Raw genomic sequence first — 21557 nt, 5'->3', positions numbered from 1 at the left:
AAGTCAACTCCATAGGTTTGTGAATAGCCTTTGGTGACTGACCGTGTTTTATTGCATTCAAAGGTTACGTCAGAGTTAAATTTGACGTTGAAGATCCACTGGCAAACAAAAAATTTCTTTTCCCAAGGAAGATCAACAACATCCCACATATGATTTCGCCGAAGGGCATTCACTTCATCCATTGTTGCAGCCTTCTAGGAAGGGTCGACCAATACTTCCACAGCAGTAGATGGAAGACGATCCATCAAAGAAGTGGCAAATGCTTTACAAGTTGGCGACAAGCTGTGGAATGAGGCATATTTTGTCATGAAATAAAAAGGGCATACCTGATTGTGTACCTCAATGGTAGAACTCACCTCCTCATTCGAAGTAGTAGGAGCAATCTCCGCAAGTGTAGTGTCGAAGATGTTGGTTGGGGCAGATTCCAAGTCCTATAAAGAGGTAGCGGGCTCAAGAGTAGGGGAATTGAGACAAATCTCAACCGAGGGTTTGATGTGTCGGGTATAGACACGGAGAGTGGGTGGATGGGATGTTAGTCTGGTAGATGGTGAATCCAGTGAAACTGTTGGTTCCTCGAAAGCAATGGCTGGAGTAGATGACATATCCAATAGAGTTAGAAAAGGAGTAGTGTCCAAAAAATCTATCTCCCCCCACTTGAAGCAGCGTTGGGAAAGTAGGGAATAGGGCTGTCAATTTGGCTCGTTGTTCTTGAACAGCTCGTGTTCGGCTCGTTAAGCAGCTCGTGTTCAGCTTGTTCGTTAAGCCTAACGAGCCGAACACGAACAAATTTTTAAGCTCGAAATGTAAACGAGTCAAACACGAACAACAGTTTGTTTGCTCGTATTTGGCTTGAAATGGCTCAAAAAAAAAATTTATATAACTTTTTATATAACAATATATTACATATATTATTTATATAATAGTATATTATATATATTTATGTTTAAGTTTAAATCATAATATCTCATATGACAATGTGGTTAGTGTCTTTTTTTGTATAGATTTGATCCAGGTTCGAATCTCACACTTTACATCTACTTTTCTCAATTTTAGTTTAACGAGCAAATTTCGAACCGAACACAAACACAAATATTTAAATCGAGCCGAACACGAACACACTGTTCACGAGCCGATTTCGAGCACGAGCCGATTTCGAACACGAGCTATTTCGAACAAGCCGAACACGAGCCAAGCCTGAGCTCGTTCAAGCTCGGCTCGTTTACAGCCCTAGTAGGGAACACTTTCAAAGAATGAGACATTGGCAGTCACATAGAATTTATTTGTGATAAGATCGAGGCACCGATAGCCCTTTTGAGTGGCAGAATGTTCAAGGAAGATACACTTGACTAACAGGAGATTAAGTTTACTACGAGTTGGGGCAGTGCTTCGAACAAATGTCGTGCACCCAAATATTTTGGGATCTAAAGTGGAAAAGAACCGATTAGTAAGAAAACAAAATCTTAAGACTGCTAACAAGGTTTGAAATTTATGATTTTTTTTTTTTTTCTGGGGACTCTATTGTGAGATATGAGGCGTTAAATATGACATCATTCTAAAACCGTTTCGGGACATTCGACTGAAACATAATGGAGTAGGCAACTTCACTAAGGTGCTGGCTTTATCTCTCGACTTCCTACATTTTGTTGAAGAGTAACCGTACAAGAGATGTGAAGGAAAATGTCCTTTAAAAAATCCCCTGATATAGAATTAAAAAAATCACGGCCATTGTTAGTCCGAAGGACTTAAAAAATGATGATTTGAATTAGGTCAACATGAAGGAATGATAATTTTTTAAGGTAACAGTAATTTTAGATTTATTTTTTAAGATAGACTCGCGTCATTCGAGTTTGATCATTAATCAAAATAAAGAACCACCATTTATTGGTGTAGTTAAGCGTTTCCATAAGTCATTATGAATTAGTGAAAAAGATGTAGGTGTTTAAAAGTGTGGTGGATGTGGAACTTGATGATGTTCAACTAACTGACAAATCTCACATTTTAAACTAGAAAACTTTTTATTATTAAACATCAAAAATACAATTGTTTGAAGTATTGACAACTGGGATGATAGTGCAAAAGCATAACAAAACATTAAATGGACTGGGAAAGACTACAACTATTGAATGGAGAGACCTTGCCAACCATGTTTTTCCCTTAGAAAAATTATAGCCCGACTACCCGCTTAGCAGTTTCAATCATCCTCTCGAAACAACAATCTTGAAAGACACAAACATCATGAGAAAAACGAACAACACAATCAAGGTCGTATATCAACTTACTGATTGACAAAATGTTACATTTTAATGAAAGCAAATAAAGCACAGATTCTTAAGTCATGTCTGCTATTAGAACAACGGACCCTTTAACCGCAATGAAACAATTGTTGTCAACAATTTTAACGGTATCTCTTTCAGAGCACAAAGCATATGTTGAGAAAGCTTGAGAACATCCGGTAATATGGTTTGTTGCACTTGAATCAATAATCCACATAATATAAGCAAAAAAGTGAGTTCCATCGAAATGTTACTTTGACGAACATAAGAAATCGACGAGTCGGAAGAGAATTAACTAGATCTAAGTTGTTCGATCAAGTGCTTCATCTGACTCTTAATGGAGTCAGGTAATTCTGAGATGTTTTGAGTGGGAGTGAAGCCGGTAGTACTCTCGTGGCTTCTGAGGTCGTAGCGAGACCTAAGCTGCGGAGGATTTAGCTGAAGGTTTATTCGTTGGTTTTCCGTGGAGCATCCAACATTTGTCAAGAGTATGTTTGAGTTTGTGACAATAATCACAAATGGAGTGATTCGTCGGTGATGACGTGGAAGAGGGTCGAGCACTATTAGAGACGAAGGAGGACAGTTCGACTGAAGAAGTGACAGTGTTAAGCATGACAAGTCTCCAAATTTCTTCGCGGCTCACCTTGGTGAATGTAGCTCGAGTTGAAGGAAAAGATCCCGACCAAGAATACAATTCCGGACTTCGTCAAGATCCTTTCTTAGAACAGTCAGGAATTGTAACACATGATCTTTTTCCAAAATTTTTTGGAAGATGAAAAGATCAGCCAGAGAATCACATGTGTAGTCATAGTAGATATGACATTTCATCCATTAGGTCACTAAGTCATTGTAGTATTGGGTCACGATCCTTGATCCTTATTTCCCCTCGTGGATCTTCTTGAAAACCTCATAAAGGTGTTTTGAATTTCCTATGTCCGAGTAAGTATCCCGGACTGTCGTCCATAGTGCACTTGCAGACAGATACAAACGAACAATCGTAGTATCCATGGATTTGATCAGTCAAGACATGACCATGAAATTCTCTACTTCCGAGGCTCCATACTCCGGATCAGTTTTCAAAGGTTTGTGAATCATCCCTGTGAGATAACCAAACTTCTCACGTCCTTTGACGAACAATGACACGACTTTGGATCATTGGAGAAAATGAAAGTCGTTAAGTTTATGAGCAGTGATCAAGAAGTTCATGAGGTTTTCCGGGCCTTCTGTCTGTGGAGGGATTGAGGTTGGTGTTGATCCTCCAATGGACTAAAATACACCGTCAGAAATAAGCTTGGTAATTGAGGAGTCAGTCATGATTCAGAATGAGCCAAAGGTGATGTTGGGTTGCCGGAACATAGGAAGTTTCTGGCTGTAGAAGACAAAATCAGCTACGGTGGGTCTTGTAGGGAATAGATATGGCCTCAGGGAGGAGTTCCAACAACCTTGGAGAGAGACCGAGCCAGTTAGAGGAAGGTCCGATGGCTAGAAGATTCTTCACGAGGAAGATCTGGTTGCTTGAAGACAAATCCGGCCAGCTGGAGGTAGATCCAGCTAACTGGAGAAAGATCTGATAAAAGGAGAGCCGGCTGGAGGCTGCCTGCAGGTGGCAAGCAGCGGAATCCTTGTAGGGATTCCAAGTGGTCGGCGGCTAGTGAAGCGTTGCTGCGGAGGCTAGAGTTAGAACCATGGCTCTGATACCAAGTTAGATTTGAGAATAGAGCAGAATAATCTTATTGAGCAGTAAAAATAGTATAAATACATGATACAAGGGTATAGGAAAGGCACGATAAGGGCATAAGAAAGGAAAAATATAATATCCAAATCTTCCCTAATAACACCCAAAAGATAATAATGAAAGGTATAAACTAGAAAATATATAAAAAAAAAGAAAGGCAGCATAATAAATTGAAAATTTGTTCCATATCTTCAAATAAATCTTTTGATATCTTCTAATAGAGCTCTTGTGTCACACCTTAAAAATAGGTACATTAGTATTTTACCCATTACCAAAAAATTAGTGTTACCAAAGCACAAAATGCAATGCGCAAAGCCTTCTTTTTGCTTCAAAGTGCGAACCGCAGAACAAAGCGGCACTTTTATAACCAAAGTGCTCATATTTATGCAAAACTATTATTCTATAAATACATTCATGAACAATTATAAAACATAAAGTATAACTTAAATGTTTATATAAAATAAAAAAGACAGTACAATACCTACCTTGAAGGCAAATAGTGAGCGAAAATATTTATTTCTTTTGAAAATTAAAATTTGAAGTAAAATGTTTTGGTATTAATCAAAATTTGCTCAAAAATCTAAATATTTTTCGGTTCACCCTAATTCCTAAGAAAGGGGTATTTACATAATACTACCCAATTTCTATGTATTTACCTATCTGACACCCAAATATAATATGTAGAAATTGAAGTTAAGGTATTACATATGTAAATGCATAGGAATTGAGTTAGCTAAATTAAAGTCTAGGATAATATCGAAGGAAAATCGCAACGTTTGAAGCGTGCTTCGAAATCTAGACCAAAGTTGAAGACGAAGCTCAGCGCCCTTGTGCTCCTCAAACTCTCAAACATGATTGTGTGCTCCTTCGAACACCAAACCAAAGCCTTTATTTACTCTTGCTAAACCATGAACGACCAAACGGGCTTCAGCATTTTGAAGCACGCTTCAGTGAAAAGAAGCAAACTTTAAGCACTTAGCTTCGCTTTTCACGTGAAGCACACTTTTAAAAATATTTACAAACTTATAATAAAATTCTTAAAAATTGTTTTTTAATAAAAAAAAGAAACCTGACCAAGACAAGTGTTGAGCCTTTTTTTTTTTTTGAAAGAATTAAAGGTTTTTAAAATAAGAAAAGCTTCCTTGTTCGTTGGCTGATAAGAAGTTGATGAATAACTTTCATTGAGTACGTTTTTGAGTGCGAGTGATATGTTTATAAGAATGTCCTCAATCGATCATAGTCAAAATACATATATGTTTATAAGCATCCCCCAACAATGTTTAATTTATAATTATTAGACTTAGACAAAATGACTATGAAATAAATTTGTCTAATGATTTAGTCATATGCCTTGTAGCACGTGAATTAATGATGCAAGAATTAAAAATGGGTATTTCTAAGACTATTGGAGCTTTAAAAGAGGAGGTAATATCAAAAAGTACTAGGAACAAGCACCATCCAATGGTACTCTTCCTAGTAATATCAGCAAATTTTTCAAATTTTCTACTTCTTTCTGAAATTCAACAGGAGATTCTTTGGTGTTACCTTCTCCCATTTAATATGTGTATGCACGTCCCTACTATTTTATATGACCTTTTTTCTATTTATATTTTCTTTTATGATTTGCCATGAAATTTCAAAATATTTCCTTCAGATTCTAAGTGTATTTGCAAAATTAATTCCATAGAGAATCTCAACTACTTTATAAGGTTGACTAGTTGTGGTTCTTGATAGAAGAGAACTTTAAGTCACAGTTCTTAATGTCGAAGACCTTTCTTCAACTCAAATAATGACAATGCTTCCATTTAGTGATATTAAATCCAACATTCCTAAATAGCATCAAACTCAATTTATAAACCAGTAAGAAAAGTATAAATTCAGTCTTCTACAAAAAAAAAAAATTCAGAAGAGCTACATCTTTGTTTTATTCCATTTGGATGCATTAATAATCATCCATTTTCTACTACAAGCCTTATTTGATTGGTATATTCCATCAAGAATCATCCTTCTCGATTTATGGATGATATCTTGATCTTCATAAGTTTATGCAGCATTACAAACTTTAAAATATATTTGATTCAAACGTACCCCATATTTCCTTTCTTGATTAAAAGAACATGCATGTATCAGTTATATCAAGAATCATACAGTTCCATAGCCAATACATCACCATAGTCATGTTCATTCTATATATTAATTGGCAATCACCTTCTTTAGATCCAATGGCAAGTAATTAGCTCATTTTCCTTTTCCCTTTAAAAAAAAGTGAGCCATTGTAACAGATCACTTAAAATAGTTCTTCCCATCCAATCATTATGTTAAATGTATATTTGCAACTCTCAGCTTGGATTTGGGTTGTCGGCCTCATTTCCAAAGAAGCATAATATCAAGAAAAGAAAACTTATGGTAAAAATTAAGTTTGCATAAAAATTGACAGAGACAAGAAAACAAAGATGAATGATGCAAGATTTAGGGGAAAAAAAGGAAAGAATCCAACAATGAAGCTAGAAGATTGTGGCAATAATGTGAAAGCTTCAGCAATGGAGAACAAGAGTGTCGAAGGTTAAGCCTAAGTCAAGCAAAAACATAATGCCCCTGGATAACATGACAAGAATATGAGATTTGATTTTTCATATGGTATTCCACCATATGTGATCAATTTAAATAATCTTAGAAACTGTTCTAGAGAAAATATTTAAGGGTTGAAAAATATGGTATACAATAAGAGTGGAATAATTACAAAAGTATAACAGGCAGACAATAAAATTATTTTAGCAGGATTATTAGGGTAAGTCTTGGATCGATGAACTAGCCAAGATCAGCTGGCATGAGTGTCAAGACAAGTACGAATGCTGAGAAATCATGTTGTGCGCAAATGGCATGGGCACTAGAAGCAGTTCGCAGAGGAAAACAAAGTGTAAGTCACAACGTGTTGGGTCAGCAGGTTGAGCCAACATTCCGGGCTTGGGTCAAAAGCTTGAGTTTAGCATTTTCAAAGCCTTATCTCAATTATTTGGGGTTAGCTTTATGAATTACCTTTTATACATTCATTCCAGATATAGGATACATGATGTGTTGAGCCTATTCTGCAAAAATCATTTGGAACTTCAACATGAGCTCATTTTGAAACAAAGTAATGAAGGGACTTGACTATTTCTCTGTGCAATCCATGACATGGCATTACAATTTAATAAAAGAAATAAAGCCAGAACAATATTTTCCGTATCAAGAAATAAAAGAAAATTTCAGAAAAGCTGCAAGCAGTCATGCCCAAATGAAAAGACTGGAAAAAAAAAACCACGACATAGAGAAAAGTAGACTTACTATTCGACCAAACTCATCAGTTCTTTCAATGCGAATTTCCTTTGAACCATCATTAGCATAGATGCCAACCAATTTACTTTTCTTTTTATCCATATTTCTACCGCCCCAATCAATGCTTTCCTTCAACGTCCCACGATCCTTGAGCAACTTAAGTGCACCTGCTAATCCTTTTCCAACTGCAGTCTCATGGATGATCTCGTCTGGGGTAATATTTCCTCTCTCTTCAGAAATGGACAGTTCATCCATTTCGATTTCTTTTGCTTCTGTCCAGCTACCAATCTCACCTTTTGTATCTTGATCAATTGACATAGGAACATCTTCGTCATCTTTAAAAACATCTTCAGAATCAGGATTATTTGTTTCTGAAAATAGAAAAAAAAAATTGAAATTATTGCTCTAATAGCGCAAACAGTAATTATTAGACAGAGTCAGGTTTTCTCAGAGAAACAACTGACAAAAGAAAACGAGAAGGTTTAATACCTTCATTAATTTGTAAACCCAACACAAATTCCTCCATCTCTGTGATCACAACTTTGTTTTCCTGAGCGTCTCCTGCTGCAGAATCTTGAGCATCATCTTGATCTTTATGAGCTGTAGCTAAAAGAGCTACTGCTTGAGGGCCAGAAAAAGGAACTACTTCATCCTGTTTCTTCAAAGCAAGTTTTCTAGCTTGTTCAAGAGATTTCTGGAGGTCTTCATAATCTTCTCCAAAAACAATATTGTCATTATCAGCTGGTTTGGAAATCAAAGAATGCCCCTCGCGTAGAATTTTTGAAGCCTCCTCAGCTTTAGCTAATGCTGCTTGATAAGCATTACTCCTTGCTTCAGCCATACTTTTCTCTTCCTCCTCTCTGGCAGACAGCCGCTTCATATCAGCCCTTGTACCAAGGTCCCCAAGGCCTAACCCAGCAGCTCGGGCTTCTGCTTCAAGGGCATCCAAATCTAACTTTTCTTTCTTTCTTAAAGATTTTTTTTTCTTAGGCTTCCTAAATTGAAGCATTTCGTCAGTAGTGAAGTAATCTGACTGAATTTTCCCAGATGAAGATAGGTCTTGATAACCCTTTTTCAAACTGTTTCCTTCTATCCTTCTGCGTAACTGACAAGCATTAGATTATATTATAAACAGACTTCAGATCCCAGCACAAGGAAATAAAGATTAGACAACCAATGCATGAATTGCAAGGGACATAAACATGTAATGACTAATGTATACATAGGGCAGATGGCAATGCTTTAGCCTACTGGTGTAATACAGGAACAAATTTTAAGTCATAAAAGGACAGCCCACGTCTTTTGGATTAAAGAAAAACATGGAAAATATATTAAAGAAAGCCTGTTGTCACTAAATTTTTGTACCAGCTGCGTAATTCTAATTTATATAAATAATCAGGAGAGCAGATTACGCAAATAACTAGAGGAAACAAGAGATCAAAAAAACCAACAAAAGTTTATTACACCAGATTAATCAAAAATGAATCATAAATTATGGAAAAAATTTGAAGATATTGTTAAATACAAGAGAGTAGTTGGGGCGAGCTATAACATACTTTGGCCAATTGCTTCTCTGCTTCACCAGTAAAGCGCCCGATTTCATCTAATGTAACTTCCTAAATAGAAAGGCAGAATAAGAAAACAGGATGTAAAACAACTCAGAAGTGGTGGACTTTAAAATGACTGACCTCATCATCAACTGTATCATCGTACTGTGGAAGTATTGTCTTCCTAGAAGCCTGGTCTTCACTGAACCTAAAATAAACCGAAAAAGAATAAAAACCAAATCATTTTTTTTCACATAATGCTCTCCTAAAAGGGTTATCTTCCCTAAAATCTTACTTATCATCATATTTCCCAGTTTTCCCTTTGGCAGCCCTATAAGCCTCATCTCTACGCTTCTGCTCGCCAATCTCCACGCTTTCAAGCATATCAACCTCTATAACAAAAAGCAAATATGAAACTCATGTCGATATAAAGAGCCCTAATGTTCAGGATAAACCGATGCTACCTTCATTAATGTCACCATCTGCAAGAATATTCTGATCCTTCAAGGTCAGAACAACCGCACCACCTTCCATCACTTTATCAAGGCCATGAAGAACTTTCACTCCAGCTAAATATTCTGGAAATCGGTACCAAAATAAGATGCTTAACATTTGAAACTGCTTATTAATTTCTAAAATACAGATAAGAAGTATTTCCAATGCAATCTGAACCAAGAAGAATATGAAAATTTGCTGAAAGTGGACAAAGTGAAATAACAATTAAAAACAGAATTAAGCCCTCGGAAAAAGAACCGCCAAAAAACCTATAACTTACTGTGACTGTCATCAGCTGACCCTTCATCCTCACTTTCATCAAGAATTTTATCCTGCCAAGACATAAAATTAGGACAATATGCTTTTGAATGGAAAATTTTAGAATTTACAAATGTAACCTGTTCATCAAGCATCTTTGAAAGGACCATAGCCTTCTCTTTTTCCGTACTCCTCTTTTCCTCAAGCTTCCGACTTCTACTGACCCACAAGAGAACCTCAGAATCCTCCTCGAACATCTCTTTGCGGGAAAGCACAGCTTCAGAATTTCCATTTATTCTCTCTTCTTTCAATCTACAAAAAAATTGCGACTATTTAGATAACAAAAATCATTTTTAGATCAAAACTTAAACACATCAAACCACACGCATTCTACAGGATGCCGCAAGTTTGATCCTCCACATCAAGAGCAATGAAGTTGACAAAGCTTTTATAAATTAATGATGTTTAAATATATATTCAAGATCTAATGCAACAAACTTATCATTTTGGGTCAAAAATCTCATATTCATTTAAAAAACAATTGCTAAAAAAATTGATATTACATTTACAAATGGACTACAAAGCCTTCTATAAAGAAAATTTATTTTTTGAACGAAAATATCTCAAAATGATACACTCATAAAGTATAAAGATAAATCCAAATTACGAATTCAACCCTCTACATACAATCATAGAGTTGACAAAGCTTGTAATGCAATAAATTATAAAACAAAATTAAATAATATGTAACTTACAGGCCCAATCCTCTGAAGGTAAGGGGGCATAGCTGACAATGATCAAATCAACATAATAAAATGATTCAAACATCTCGATAGCAGTTGCATTAATACAAAATCTCAATCTAAGAAAATATTATCATCAAAATGCCCTAAATGCTAGTGAAAATTCTTTTGAGCTTAATTCAAATATAAAATGCTTCAAGAAAAATTGTGAAAAAAAAACATGATCAAATGAAAACTACTGCCCTAAATCTTAAATCAATAATACATTCACCATCCATGATAGTTTTTAAAAAATGAATAACTTGAAATTAAAGCTCACAGGCAAATTAAAAAAAGTCAATATTATAACAAACATATATCTATAACTATTTTCAAAGGATCTCACATCAAAAAGAATGTGGCATGTGTCTACTAACGTGTAGTTTTGATGCCAAATAGCACCACAAAAGAAATGATTAAGACTAGAGCCTCTGTTGGGTGGTTTGCTACAAAGTGATACCACTTTATTATGATAACAACCAAAGCCTATCAGTTCCACAATGACTCATCCCCCTCAAGTTGTGAATCATAATCCATATGATAAGGCACAATGCTCTATATTAACTAAGATTCATTTAAAAATTATCTCCTCATAAAAATAGACGCCTCTGGCCTCAAATTCCATTAAAACGACACAGCTCGTGGTTGCTGACAAGAATTTTTTGATCATGCAGGGTCAACTACCCCTTTTGAATAAATAAATAATGGTCCATGACAATTCAAGATGATGAAATCATGAATCTTGATCGAGTTCATCAGCACTCCCACTACCATCCGCTTTAAGCTAAAGATAACATTTTATTTTATTTACAACCAAGCTGCCACTAATCTATGCTAAGCGTTTACCATTTAATGACTAGCCTTAATAAAAAAAATTCTCTTAAGCCATTGGAAGAGATAACTAACCATTGGGACTTGTGTCTAAGGGTAACCTAAACTAAGATTATAAAATCATCACAAAATAAATATGAAATCTTTGAGTAGTTTCTTGTCCAAAAATCTAATCTGATTTTTAAAACCTTAACCTGGAAACACAAACTCTCTCACGAGAACAAGGCTTGAATTTGAGCCCACATGTAGCATCACAAGACAACAAGTGTCAACATGTCATCAATCAAATGGATGTTATTAACCAAGGGGCTCACTCAATTTGAAGCAAAAACCATCAATCCAAATGTTATTCACTAGGGGATCACCTGTGTCTAAAAACTATAAAACTTTTGAACTGCTTAAGAAGATAACAATTGACAATAACTTGGTAAATAGAATCTATAATCCACGAAATAAATTTTGGGGGAAAGATGAAAGAGTCTCAAGAGTGTATTAAATAAAAGTTCATACCTACAACTATCAAAAACCTTCTCAAAATTCACCTTGAAAATGAAACGCTTCATTTTTAGGGAAGAATAAACATAGCTCCTAAGAGGAAATGCTACCCTCTGCGACAAAAAAAAAAAAAAAAAAAAAAAAAAAAAAAAAACCAAGAGATATATCTATCAAATTTGGTAGAGAAACATGGAGGATGTTGACATATATTTTAATAAAGATTTTGATTGCTCTGTTTAGTAGACTAATAGATCTTGAGCCTTTAAGAAGTAAAGCATCTTAAAAATCAAGCAGATGTGAGAGAAATTGGGACAAGCTAAACATCCGCAAGCATAGAAATAAGAACATGAAGAATGATAACTAAAATTCCTTGGGAAAAAACAGAGAGAAATCGTCAGGTCCAAGTGATTTGACAGCACAAAGAAGAAAAGACATCAAATTTCTTCCGGAAAAAAAAGAACTTACCCATAGAAATAGGGATTATTCAAGAATAAATAAATTTTACAGATCATAAGACTTGATGCTGAACGATGATTGCTAAAAATATTTTGCAGCGAGAATAGAACACACAAATAATTTCAGATTGCTTGAAATGATACAATTATCCAAACAGGGCAGATCAAATTTGATTTCTCTTCTCTATTTAGCAAATTCAGGAAAAAGGGATGTGTTATTACCATCCTCAAGATACCACTTCACTTTGAACCTTAGATGACAATTAATTTGTTCTTTCAATTTCCTGTAGAGCCAAGAACTACCATGTTCACATTAATCAATATCATAAGAAGAACTACTAGAAGACTTATTGTGGAACAAAATAAGCTCGCTCATATTCATCAAGAACGTAGGTCAAAACAAAGACCAAACTAAGCCATGCATTCTATGCTGTTCAATTCAGCAAAATCTTAGAAAAATGAAAATGTCATTTCCAAAGATTAATCCATCTCAGAAGTCCTAGTAATCAAGTGCTTCATCCCATTATCAGAAGTAAAGAATCCATTTCAACAAGAAAGTGACCATAAAGCGTTAGAGCCATCAGTCATGAAACAATAACTTTTTAATCAGAACATACTTGACTTAATGATAACAGTTAGAATAAAATTGGAAAATTAAATCAAGCAATAATCAGAGAATATTTTATTCACAAAAATTCAGCCACTATTAAGAAAAAGTGTCAAGTGAAGCTAAGGTTGTAAGCGAATTAGTTCAGTCTATGAACAGCAAGAGGCTCATTTATTCATTTAACCTCTTGGCGAAGCTTGAACAAAAAACTTTGATGGCTCAATCACTAAAAAGACAAATTTGAAAAGTCATCCATATGCTCATTCATGTTCATGATTATGCTTAACAAATACCTGGCTAAAAACCCCTATAAAATGCTCAATTAATGATATTTTAATTATTTATTTGATTATTTAATCTATATTTTGCAACAGTAATCTTGTATTTGTACTAAAAATCAATATGATTATAAAAAGCCAATAAATAGCTGCATGAATTATGTGTGTGTGTGTGTGTGTGTGTGTGTGTGTGTGTGTGTGTGTGTGTGGTGGCGTAGGAAGGAGCTGAGTCGTTGGCCGCGTGTGCTTGGAGCCCTGAGCAGAAGGACAATGGAGAGGAGGTGACGACAGGAAAAGAAGTCGAGGACACTGCATCCCGGGGGCAGAGGAAGCTTTCGCGTGGGTTAGGATTGGATGGGGAGCCTTAAAGTTGAGTAGCTTTAATTAAAAAGTATTTAATAAAGATTTTATAATTGACATAATATATATATATATATGCTAACCCCACTGCTCATGATACATCTGCTCTAACTGCGGAGGAAATTGCCACAAGACAGGAGTTGGTGTCTGATTTAATTGTCTCTAGGGACCCCCCACCTGACAATATTGTTTCTATTTCTGTGATTGATGTGTTGTTGGATAGCTCTACCAGGCAACCTATAGCTTCAAACCATATTGAAAACAATAATGAAGGATCCTTACCTACAAAGGACAATGTTCGGACCGATAATCAGGAGAGTCTTGCAGCTCCTCGTTTTCAGGAAGTATTTAGTGCAGCAGAAACAATTCATACTTCACATACACTAGAACCTTTTTTTTTTATAACAACGATTGGCAATCTTTCTGCTGCGGTTCTACACCTCATAAGAACGAGAATGTCGTTACTGTTAGTCAGGCCCAAGGGGCTCATCAGCATTTTCAAGCCCGACAATTTGTTGACCAACACACTGATCAGATGAGCCAGTCTTCAGATAAGGAACGGCAGGTTTACACATTCAGGAGGAAGAAGAAGAATGAATGTCTACTTGAGCTCAGAAATTTAATGAATGATACATTGGTTACTACGGGTAATGACACGCAACTCACCAATTTGTTAGTTGGCTCTCTTCTAGAACTAGAGACAGAGGCAAAATTAAATTGAGTCGTCCCTAACTACTTGTTTTTGAGTTTTGTCGGTTTTGGTTTTTAGTCTTACATGTATCTTCTCTTTTTTTTGAATTTTTGGTGTGTGTTGTACCGTGTGGGTAGGGTGTCTTTTTTTTACCCCACTTATACAACCTATTTATATCTACTCTATGTTAGACCTTGGGCTTTATATATATATATATTAGGATTATATAAAATATAATAATATAAATCTAACATTTAAATAATATAAAGATAATAAATTAATTAAATTTTAGACTAATGGTTACTGTAGGCTTAGAAAAGGGTCGAGGTTAATATAAATTCAAGAACAAATTAAATGACATCGATGTGAGTGCTCATGTTCTTCTACTATGGTGATATTTTGCTTCTTCTAGACCAAATATATTAATTAATACTTTCATTAGTTATGTTGTAATTACTACAAACTCACAATTTTGAATTCTAGTAAATTTCTATTCATACTATAAGAAGACTATGTGTGCATGACACTATTTAAATGATTTATAAGTATATTGACTGATACAAAAATGGGAATAAAATATATTTTTACTAAATAATAATTTTGATTGAATGTTTGTATGCGCATGACTGAGTATGATAGAGTTATCACATGATGGTACTAGTGGGGAAACACTAAGGTACTCGTGCACATATATGAAAAAAAACATTGATATTGATGTGTTTTAATTAACATAACTTTTAGACATGCTCTTGTGACAGTTGTACTGATGTAAAATGATATATTTATGATAGTGATATAGTAATGCATTAAATAACATGTCAAATGTTTATATTGATTTGTTAAAAATTTAACTAGTATGCATTTTACTTCTTTTTTCCATTGTATTAATGTACTTGAAGAATATGAATATTCACTGACTGATTTAGCTAAAAGTTATTTTAAACTAACTTTTCGAGTCAATTTAATTAATTAAAAAATGAACGATATAAGAAAAAATGTTTATATACGACGCGGACAACTAATAATAAAGTATTTTTTAATATATTGCTTTAATTTAATTTAATTAATGACTCTTTTATTTATTAAATTGCAGATTAATATAGAAAAGTTAGTTTCCACCATCCAACTGTCTGTTCCCGTCTTAATTAATTCCAAGTCTCGAGTCAAGTTTTGACAAAAGTAGTATTAGAGTCAAAATTTAGGATTAATTAATGAAACATTGCCCAATAGGGGATTTATAATAAAAAATTTTAAGTTAACTCAAATTAATAATTATTATCCATTTAGGCAAAGTGATACACCCAAAACCATAGAAAACAAAAATCTAATAGAAAATAAAGAACTACAACCTATTATAAATGTGAACATGAATGTTCTGACCCAAATGATGGCAGCGATGACTCAATTAATTCAGTTCAAATTGTAGTCGATCGAAAGGGAACTGACTGCAGACAAGAAACTGACTGCATGAAAATCTGAGAACTTTGGCATACCTCAACATAGATACACGGAAACTGACTGCAAACAAGACGATGTTACGAGGTTTGAACCAGAAAGGAGAAAGAGCTCTCGGCTCGATCACTTTGCTAATGACAGTTGATGAATTGGCTCGGAAATGTGCAACGTGCTGACTAGGGTTTCCAGTTCAATCAAAAACCTTATCAAATTCTTCGGGGTAAGGTCTACCCTTCAGATTTGATGCACCGCCCTTTGACTGGGCCAACGCTTCCTTGACCTGCTGCTCTACCATCTGCTTCAGGTCTTTCTCCTGCACTGTGGTCGCTACTGTCTCTTTCTTGGCATGTTGACTATCTTCACTGACGTCAGTGTTTGACTTCTTGTTCTCAATTCTTTGTACAACCTCAGGCTGATTCACTTCAACGGGTTGTACCTGAGGCGACTGCGGCAAGCTATGCAAAGTAGGATACAGTCGTTGTGGAAAAATACTTGAAAATATTTCAAAAACTGCGTCCACCTTTATTTATGGGAGCTAAAGATCCGATTAAAACAGAGAATTGGCTAAGAAAGATAGAGAAGATACCGGATAGCATGACTTGTTTGGATGAAAGAAGAGTATAGCTGACAACTTGTACAGGATAGAGAAGCCGAAATTTAGTGGCATGGGTAGCGTCAAGACATGTTAGGAGACATAACCAACACGATGATAAGTTGAGAGGAGTTCGAGGACATTTTAGAGAGTGGTTCATACCCCTATCTGCTCGATGACAGATGAATAACAAGTTGATCAGGTTGAGGCAATTAAAGAAAAAAGTCATGCAGTACGAAGCAAAATTCATTGTACTATCAAGATATGCATCACGGTTGATTGCTATTGTGGATGAAAGTGCCACAGATTTCTTTCGGGATTAAAGAATGCTATGAGACAATCGTTAGTACTTTTAGAGATCGATGAATACTAGGTATTAGTGGAACAAGCTAGAAGGGTGAAGATCAACTATCAGCTTAGTCAGAAGCGTGAAGAGATGCACAAGAGAAAGACTACACAAGAACATGTAGATCTCTTAAAAGAATCCAATGAGAAGTCCAAGAATAATTCGAGTGGAGTTAGCACAGGTACGACTCAGGGAACTAGAGTCAATTGTGTCAAATGCAAAAGACAACATAAAGGCAAATGTTTGATGGGCTCTAACACTTGTTATTGGTGTCGTCGACCTGGCCATATAGCAAGATATTGTCTATATTTTGGCCAAAAGAGCGCTGAAGATCGAAAATCATGTGAAGCTCCTTCATAGAAGTTTGAAAACTGACAGAAAAAGATAGAGTCTATAGCTTCAACTCCGACCCAATGTCAACGAAGGCAACCTATTCGACCATGACTATATTCCCTTGCTCATGGTGAGCCAGAAGAACTTACTGCTACTGATGGTAATGAAGTCTGATGAGTTTAACTAATTTTCTAAGATACTCTCTTATTTCATTATTGTTATCTGAAGTATAGCTGATTTGCCTTGTATCGAGTCTTTACCTCTATAGTGAATACTTCTAACATGAACTTTAATTTCATGGATAGTTAATGTTGATCTGCTTAATCAAAAATGACTCGAGGTATGCTTGTAAATTTCAAGAACAAAATTTTTATAAGTGGGGAAGATTATCATGTTCCCGGCTTCTGTCCAGGGGAATGAAGAACCGAAGAAGATGATGTGAGAAGTTGGGCAGTCGAACAAAAGAGAGAGGAAGTGAGGATTCAAGAAAAAGTAGTGAATAGAAGGGAAGCCGAAGAGGGGAGTTCATTCTATAAATCGTATTTGAGACAGGAGCTCTCAGGTGTGCGGTCAGAAAGCAAAGCAAGGAAGGAAAGGTGTTGAGAGTTCTTCTTACTCGAGGATACGACATCGTGCACTGTACTCAAAGAAAGATGATGATCGTCGCTGCGTCAAGCAGTAGGTTGAGAAGAGGATGACGTAGAAAAGAGTCAAAGCGTTGGTTGTGTGTGCTTGGAGCCCTAAGCAGATAGACGAGGGGGGGAGGACGACGTAGGGAAGGAGTCGAAGTGTTGGTCGCGCGTGCTTGGAGCCCTAAGCAGAATGACGAGGGGGAGGAGGTGACGACTGGAGAAGAAGAGGAGGACGTTGCCTCCCGTGGGCGGAGGAAGCTTTCGCGTGGGTTATGGCTCGACCGCGAGTCTTAAGGGTGAGTAGCATTAATTAAAAGTATTTAATATTTTATATTTGATATATATTTGATACACACACACACACACATATATATATGAAAAAATTACATAAGATATAACAATGGAAATTTAACATTTAAATATAAAAGGATAGTTAAATTTTATACTCATGGTTATTGTAGCTTAGAAAAGTGACGAGGTTGATATAAATTCAAGAACAAATTAATTGACATCGATGTGATTACTCATGTTCTAATATGGTGATACTTTGCTTCTTCTACAGCAAAAGTATTGATTAGTACTTTCATTAGTTATATTGTAATTACTGCAAACTCGGGATTTTGAATTTTAGTTAATTTTTGTTCATATTATAGAAAAGATATGTGTTCATGGCATTATTTAAATGATTTATAAGTATATTATCTGATAAAAAAATGAAGATGAAATATATTTTAAGTAAATAATAATTTTGATAGAATATTTGTATATGCATGACTGACTATGATGAAGTCACCGTTTGATAGTACTAGTTGAGGAATGTTAAGATACTCATACATGTATATGGAAAAGAATATTAATATTATGTATCTTAATTGACATAATTTTAAGACGGTGCCCATTGGACGTTTTACAGATATAAAATGATATTGATACAGTAATGCATTGAATAGCATGTTCAATGTTTCTATTGATTTATTAAAATTTTAACTAGCATGTATTTTGTTTTATTTGTTCATTGTATTACTATAGTTGAAGAGTATGAGTATGCACTGATTATTTAGCTCACAATTATTTTAAACTAACTTTTCAAATTAATTTAATAAATTAAAAGATGAATGATACAAGAGAAAACATGCATAAAGGATGCAAACAATCAGTAACAGAATAATCTTAAATATATTATTTTAATTTAATTTGATAAGTGACTTACATTTATTAAATTGTATAATAATATTAAAAATTTAGTTTTCACCGTCCGACCGTGTACTCCTGTCTTAGTTAATTTTAAGCTCTGGGAAGGATCATGACAATATGTATGTATGTATGTATGTATTTATGTATATATATATATATACATATATATTTTGAACTTCGGCATATAGCACCTAGAGATACATGCCATTCTTAAATAAATTTACAGTACCAACCATATGTCCAAAGGAAGAAGGGAGAAGAGGCCATTTCCAGCCCTAGCTTACGACTTTTGTCAAAAGAGAAAGAATTCTTTGTGGGTTTCTTCGGTGTGAAGGAGGAGGAATGAGGTGTTCTCGCGTGCTTCTCTCACCTGAGATATGACGTCAAGCCCTAGCCGATCGATCGAGGAGGAAAAAGGTCGAGCGACTTCAATGTTGCGCTGACGTGTAGAGGAAAAAGAACGGTTTTGCATGAAGGTGCAAATGAAGGAGGGTGGGCGGCTCTGTCGAGAGGATAAAAAGCCAAATCATACAAGATGAGCCAGATCAATCCCTATATTAAGGTAAGAGTAGTATTTAGATTATCAAACTATATGGATTTTTTAAATTTGATATGTTATATAATAATATTAAAGTTTTATTAATTTAAAATAGATTTTGTAAGTGGAAGGTTGTGTGGGGACAACTATCGATTCGAGCAAATTTTAATAAGATGAGTATAAATTTATATTATAATTTAATTAATGATTTTTATATATATTTAAGTGTATTCTTTATATGTAAATAGTAAGAGTATTTGAAATCAGGAAACACTTGAGGTAAGGGAGATATAGTTTTGAGATCGAAGGGAGAAAGAGAAAGCTTGTTTACGGGAAAAACAACCAAACTTTTTCAAGGTATAATTTGTAAACTTATTTATAAGTGTCATTTTTAATTATATGTAATCAGATAGATTTTAAGTTTACATGAGTGGTAAGACTGGGAAAAAATTTTACTCGAAATCTATTTCAAAGAAAAATATCTAAATAAAATAGTTATATTTAAGATTTTTTTTTAGGATTGGATTCTTATAATTATATGCACAATTAACTGACATAGGAGATAGTTAAAGAAGTAAAGTGAGGAATAAGCTTTTACAACGGTATTTTAAGGCAAAAGCGAGTAATTACTTTCTTGTTTGGATTATATATATATATATATATATTATTTAATAAAGACTTTCCTTATTGCTCCAAATAAAAGTTTTATAATTATATGTATATCGTAAAGCAAAAGAATCATTAAAATGAGTGAAATGAAATGATAAGAACGGAAATTAATTATTCAATATCTTTAAAAGAAGGTAAATTAAAGGAAATAAAATGTAAAAGTTTAAGTCATATAGGATTATCCCTTGATTGTACTGTGGTGTAAGAGATGTGCCCATGCACGATAAAGAAATGATAAAGGAGTACCTTACAGTGCAAATTTTGAGGGTCACTACGAGTACAATTTTGAGAATACATTCGAATATGATGGTAATCCTGATATAACTTCTTAAAAAAGTTACAATTGGTATATACTTAAATTGAAACGGGAATGATTAAATTTAAAATGAAAGCATACATTCAATAAATGATGAACTTCATTTATTTTGGTCATTCATGCATAACATTTGCATATAAATTTAATGCACATTAAGATTTTAAATGTTATTGTTGAATTTAATTGTTCACTTTAGAAAAAGAAAAACTATAAATTGATATTTCTTACAAGAGAGATTTAGTTTACAGGGGGACAACAACTGATAGGTGTCACGTTGTGTGGTGATTGTAATTTTATTGCGTTGTTTTCTTCATATTAATAATATATAGTTATATGCTGATTTGAAATATCTACAAACTAATTTTTTGGTTCTAAATGTTTTGATTTTATGTGCAATGTACTTTGTAGATTCTTAATGGCTCTTCTATATATATGAAAGATTTAAAAATCTGTAGAAAGCAAATAAAATGTTAATATCGTACAACCGCAGTTCCTGACTTGCTTAATTCTAAACCATCAAGTCGAGTTGTGATATTTTAAAACTCAAATCATACTCATACTCAATAAGAATATAAATAAACAAACATGAACAAAGTAGTTCTCACTTCGACTCAGTTCATTTACAACCCTACATAAAGCAGATAAAAAAGTCCATCTAATTTAGAGAAAATATTATTCTATTTTCTTTTAAGCATGATATTATTTAAAAAAAAAAATGAGTGCAACAAAGATTACCACAAATTATCAGGAAAAAAAAATAAAAGTATAGAAAGAGACAAAATGGCCAAAAAAGAAACATCATATAAATCATGAAAATCATAAAATTATTCATTTGGATCACTTAGTTCACATTCTTGTAAATAGAGATAAGTGTCAAGTGATTTTTTTTCAATTCCCACCCATTCTGATAAATATATTATGAAATTTATTTTCCATCGGAAACCGAAACTCTGAAAACTTCAATCTAATCACATAGCTCCTATGATATATCATCATCATTTTCTTCACAAATAGGACAAAGTATAGATGTTTTAAGAATATGATAATTATTATTAATGATAACATTAACGAATGATGAAGTGACGAGAATGTCAGCTACTATATCTAAAAGAGAGTTTGAACATGGCTTCAAACTTTGAGATCAAACCCAAAGTGATCAGAGAGGATCATCCAACAACAAGGTAGGTACTTGAATTTGAGCTTCTAGTGAAAAATTTTGATGATCTTTAAAATTTCTCACACCAAGATGAGCCTTGAAATGGCCTGAGAAGTTATGTACAAAAGCATAGCAAGAGGAGTAGTATAAGATGTTTTCAAATTTGGCCCTTCATTAATGCCTTGATAACATGGATCTAATCCA

At 34.3% G+C, this 21557-nt stretch overlaps 1 protein-coding gene across 1 annotated transcript in view; it reads right to left on the bottom strand.

The window, feature by feature from the left end:
* Positions 1-21557, bottom strand: part of LOC110022889 (SART-1 family protein DOT2) — a 33272-nt gene that overhangs the window by 6114 nt on the left and 5601 nt on the right. Inside the window, exons 2-9 of the mRNA XM_020722029.1 lie at positions 9764-9935; positions 9646-9697; positions 9335-9448; positions 9166-9262; positions 9012-9078; positions 8880-8939; positions 7813-8428; positions 7333-7694 (exon numbers count right to left, since the gene is read on the bottom strand). Coding sequence (XP_020577688.1) covers positions 7333-7694; positions 7813-8428; positions 8880-8939; positions 9012-9078; positions 9166-9262; positions 9335-9448; positions 9646-9697; positions 9764-9935 — 1540 coding nt within the window. The remainder of the gene's footprint in view (positions 1-7332; positions 7695-7812; positions 8429-8879; positions 8940-9011; positions 9079-9165; positions 9263-9334; positions 9449-9645; positions 9698-9763; positions 9936-21557) is intronic.

The sequence above is a fragment of the Phalaenopsis equestris genome, unplaced genomic scaffold, assembly GCF_001263595.1.
Source record: "Phalaenopsis equestris unplaced genomic scaffold, ASM126359v1 Scaffold000203, whole genome shotgun sequence".
Classification (NCBI taxonomy): domain Eukaryota; kingdom Viridiplantae; phylum Streptophyta; class Magnoliopsida; order Asparagales; family Orchidaceae; genus Phalaenopsis; species Phalaenopsis equestris.
Note: the sequence above shows the minus strand (reverse complement) of the source record. Positions and strands in the feature narration are given on the sequence as shown.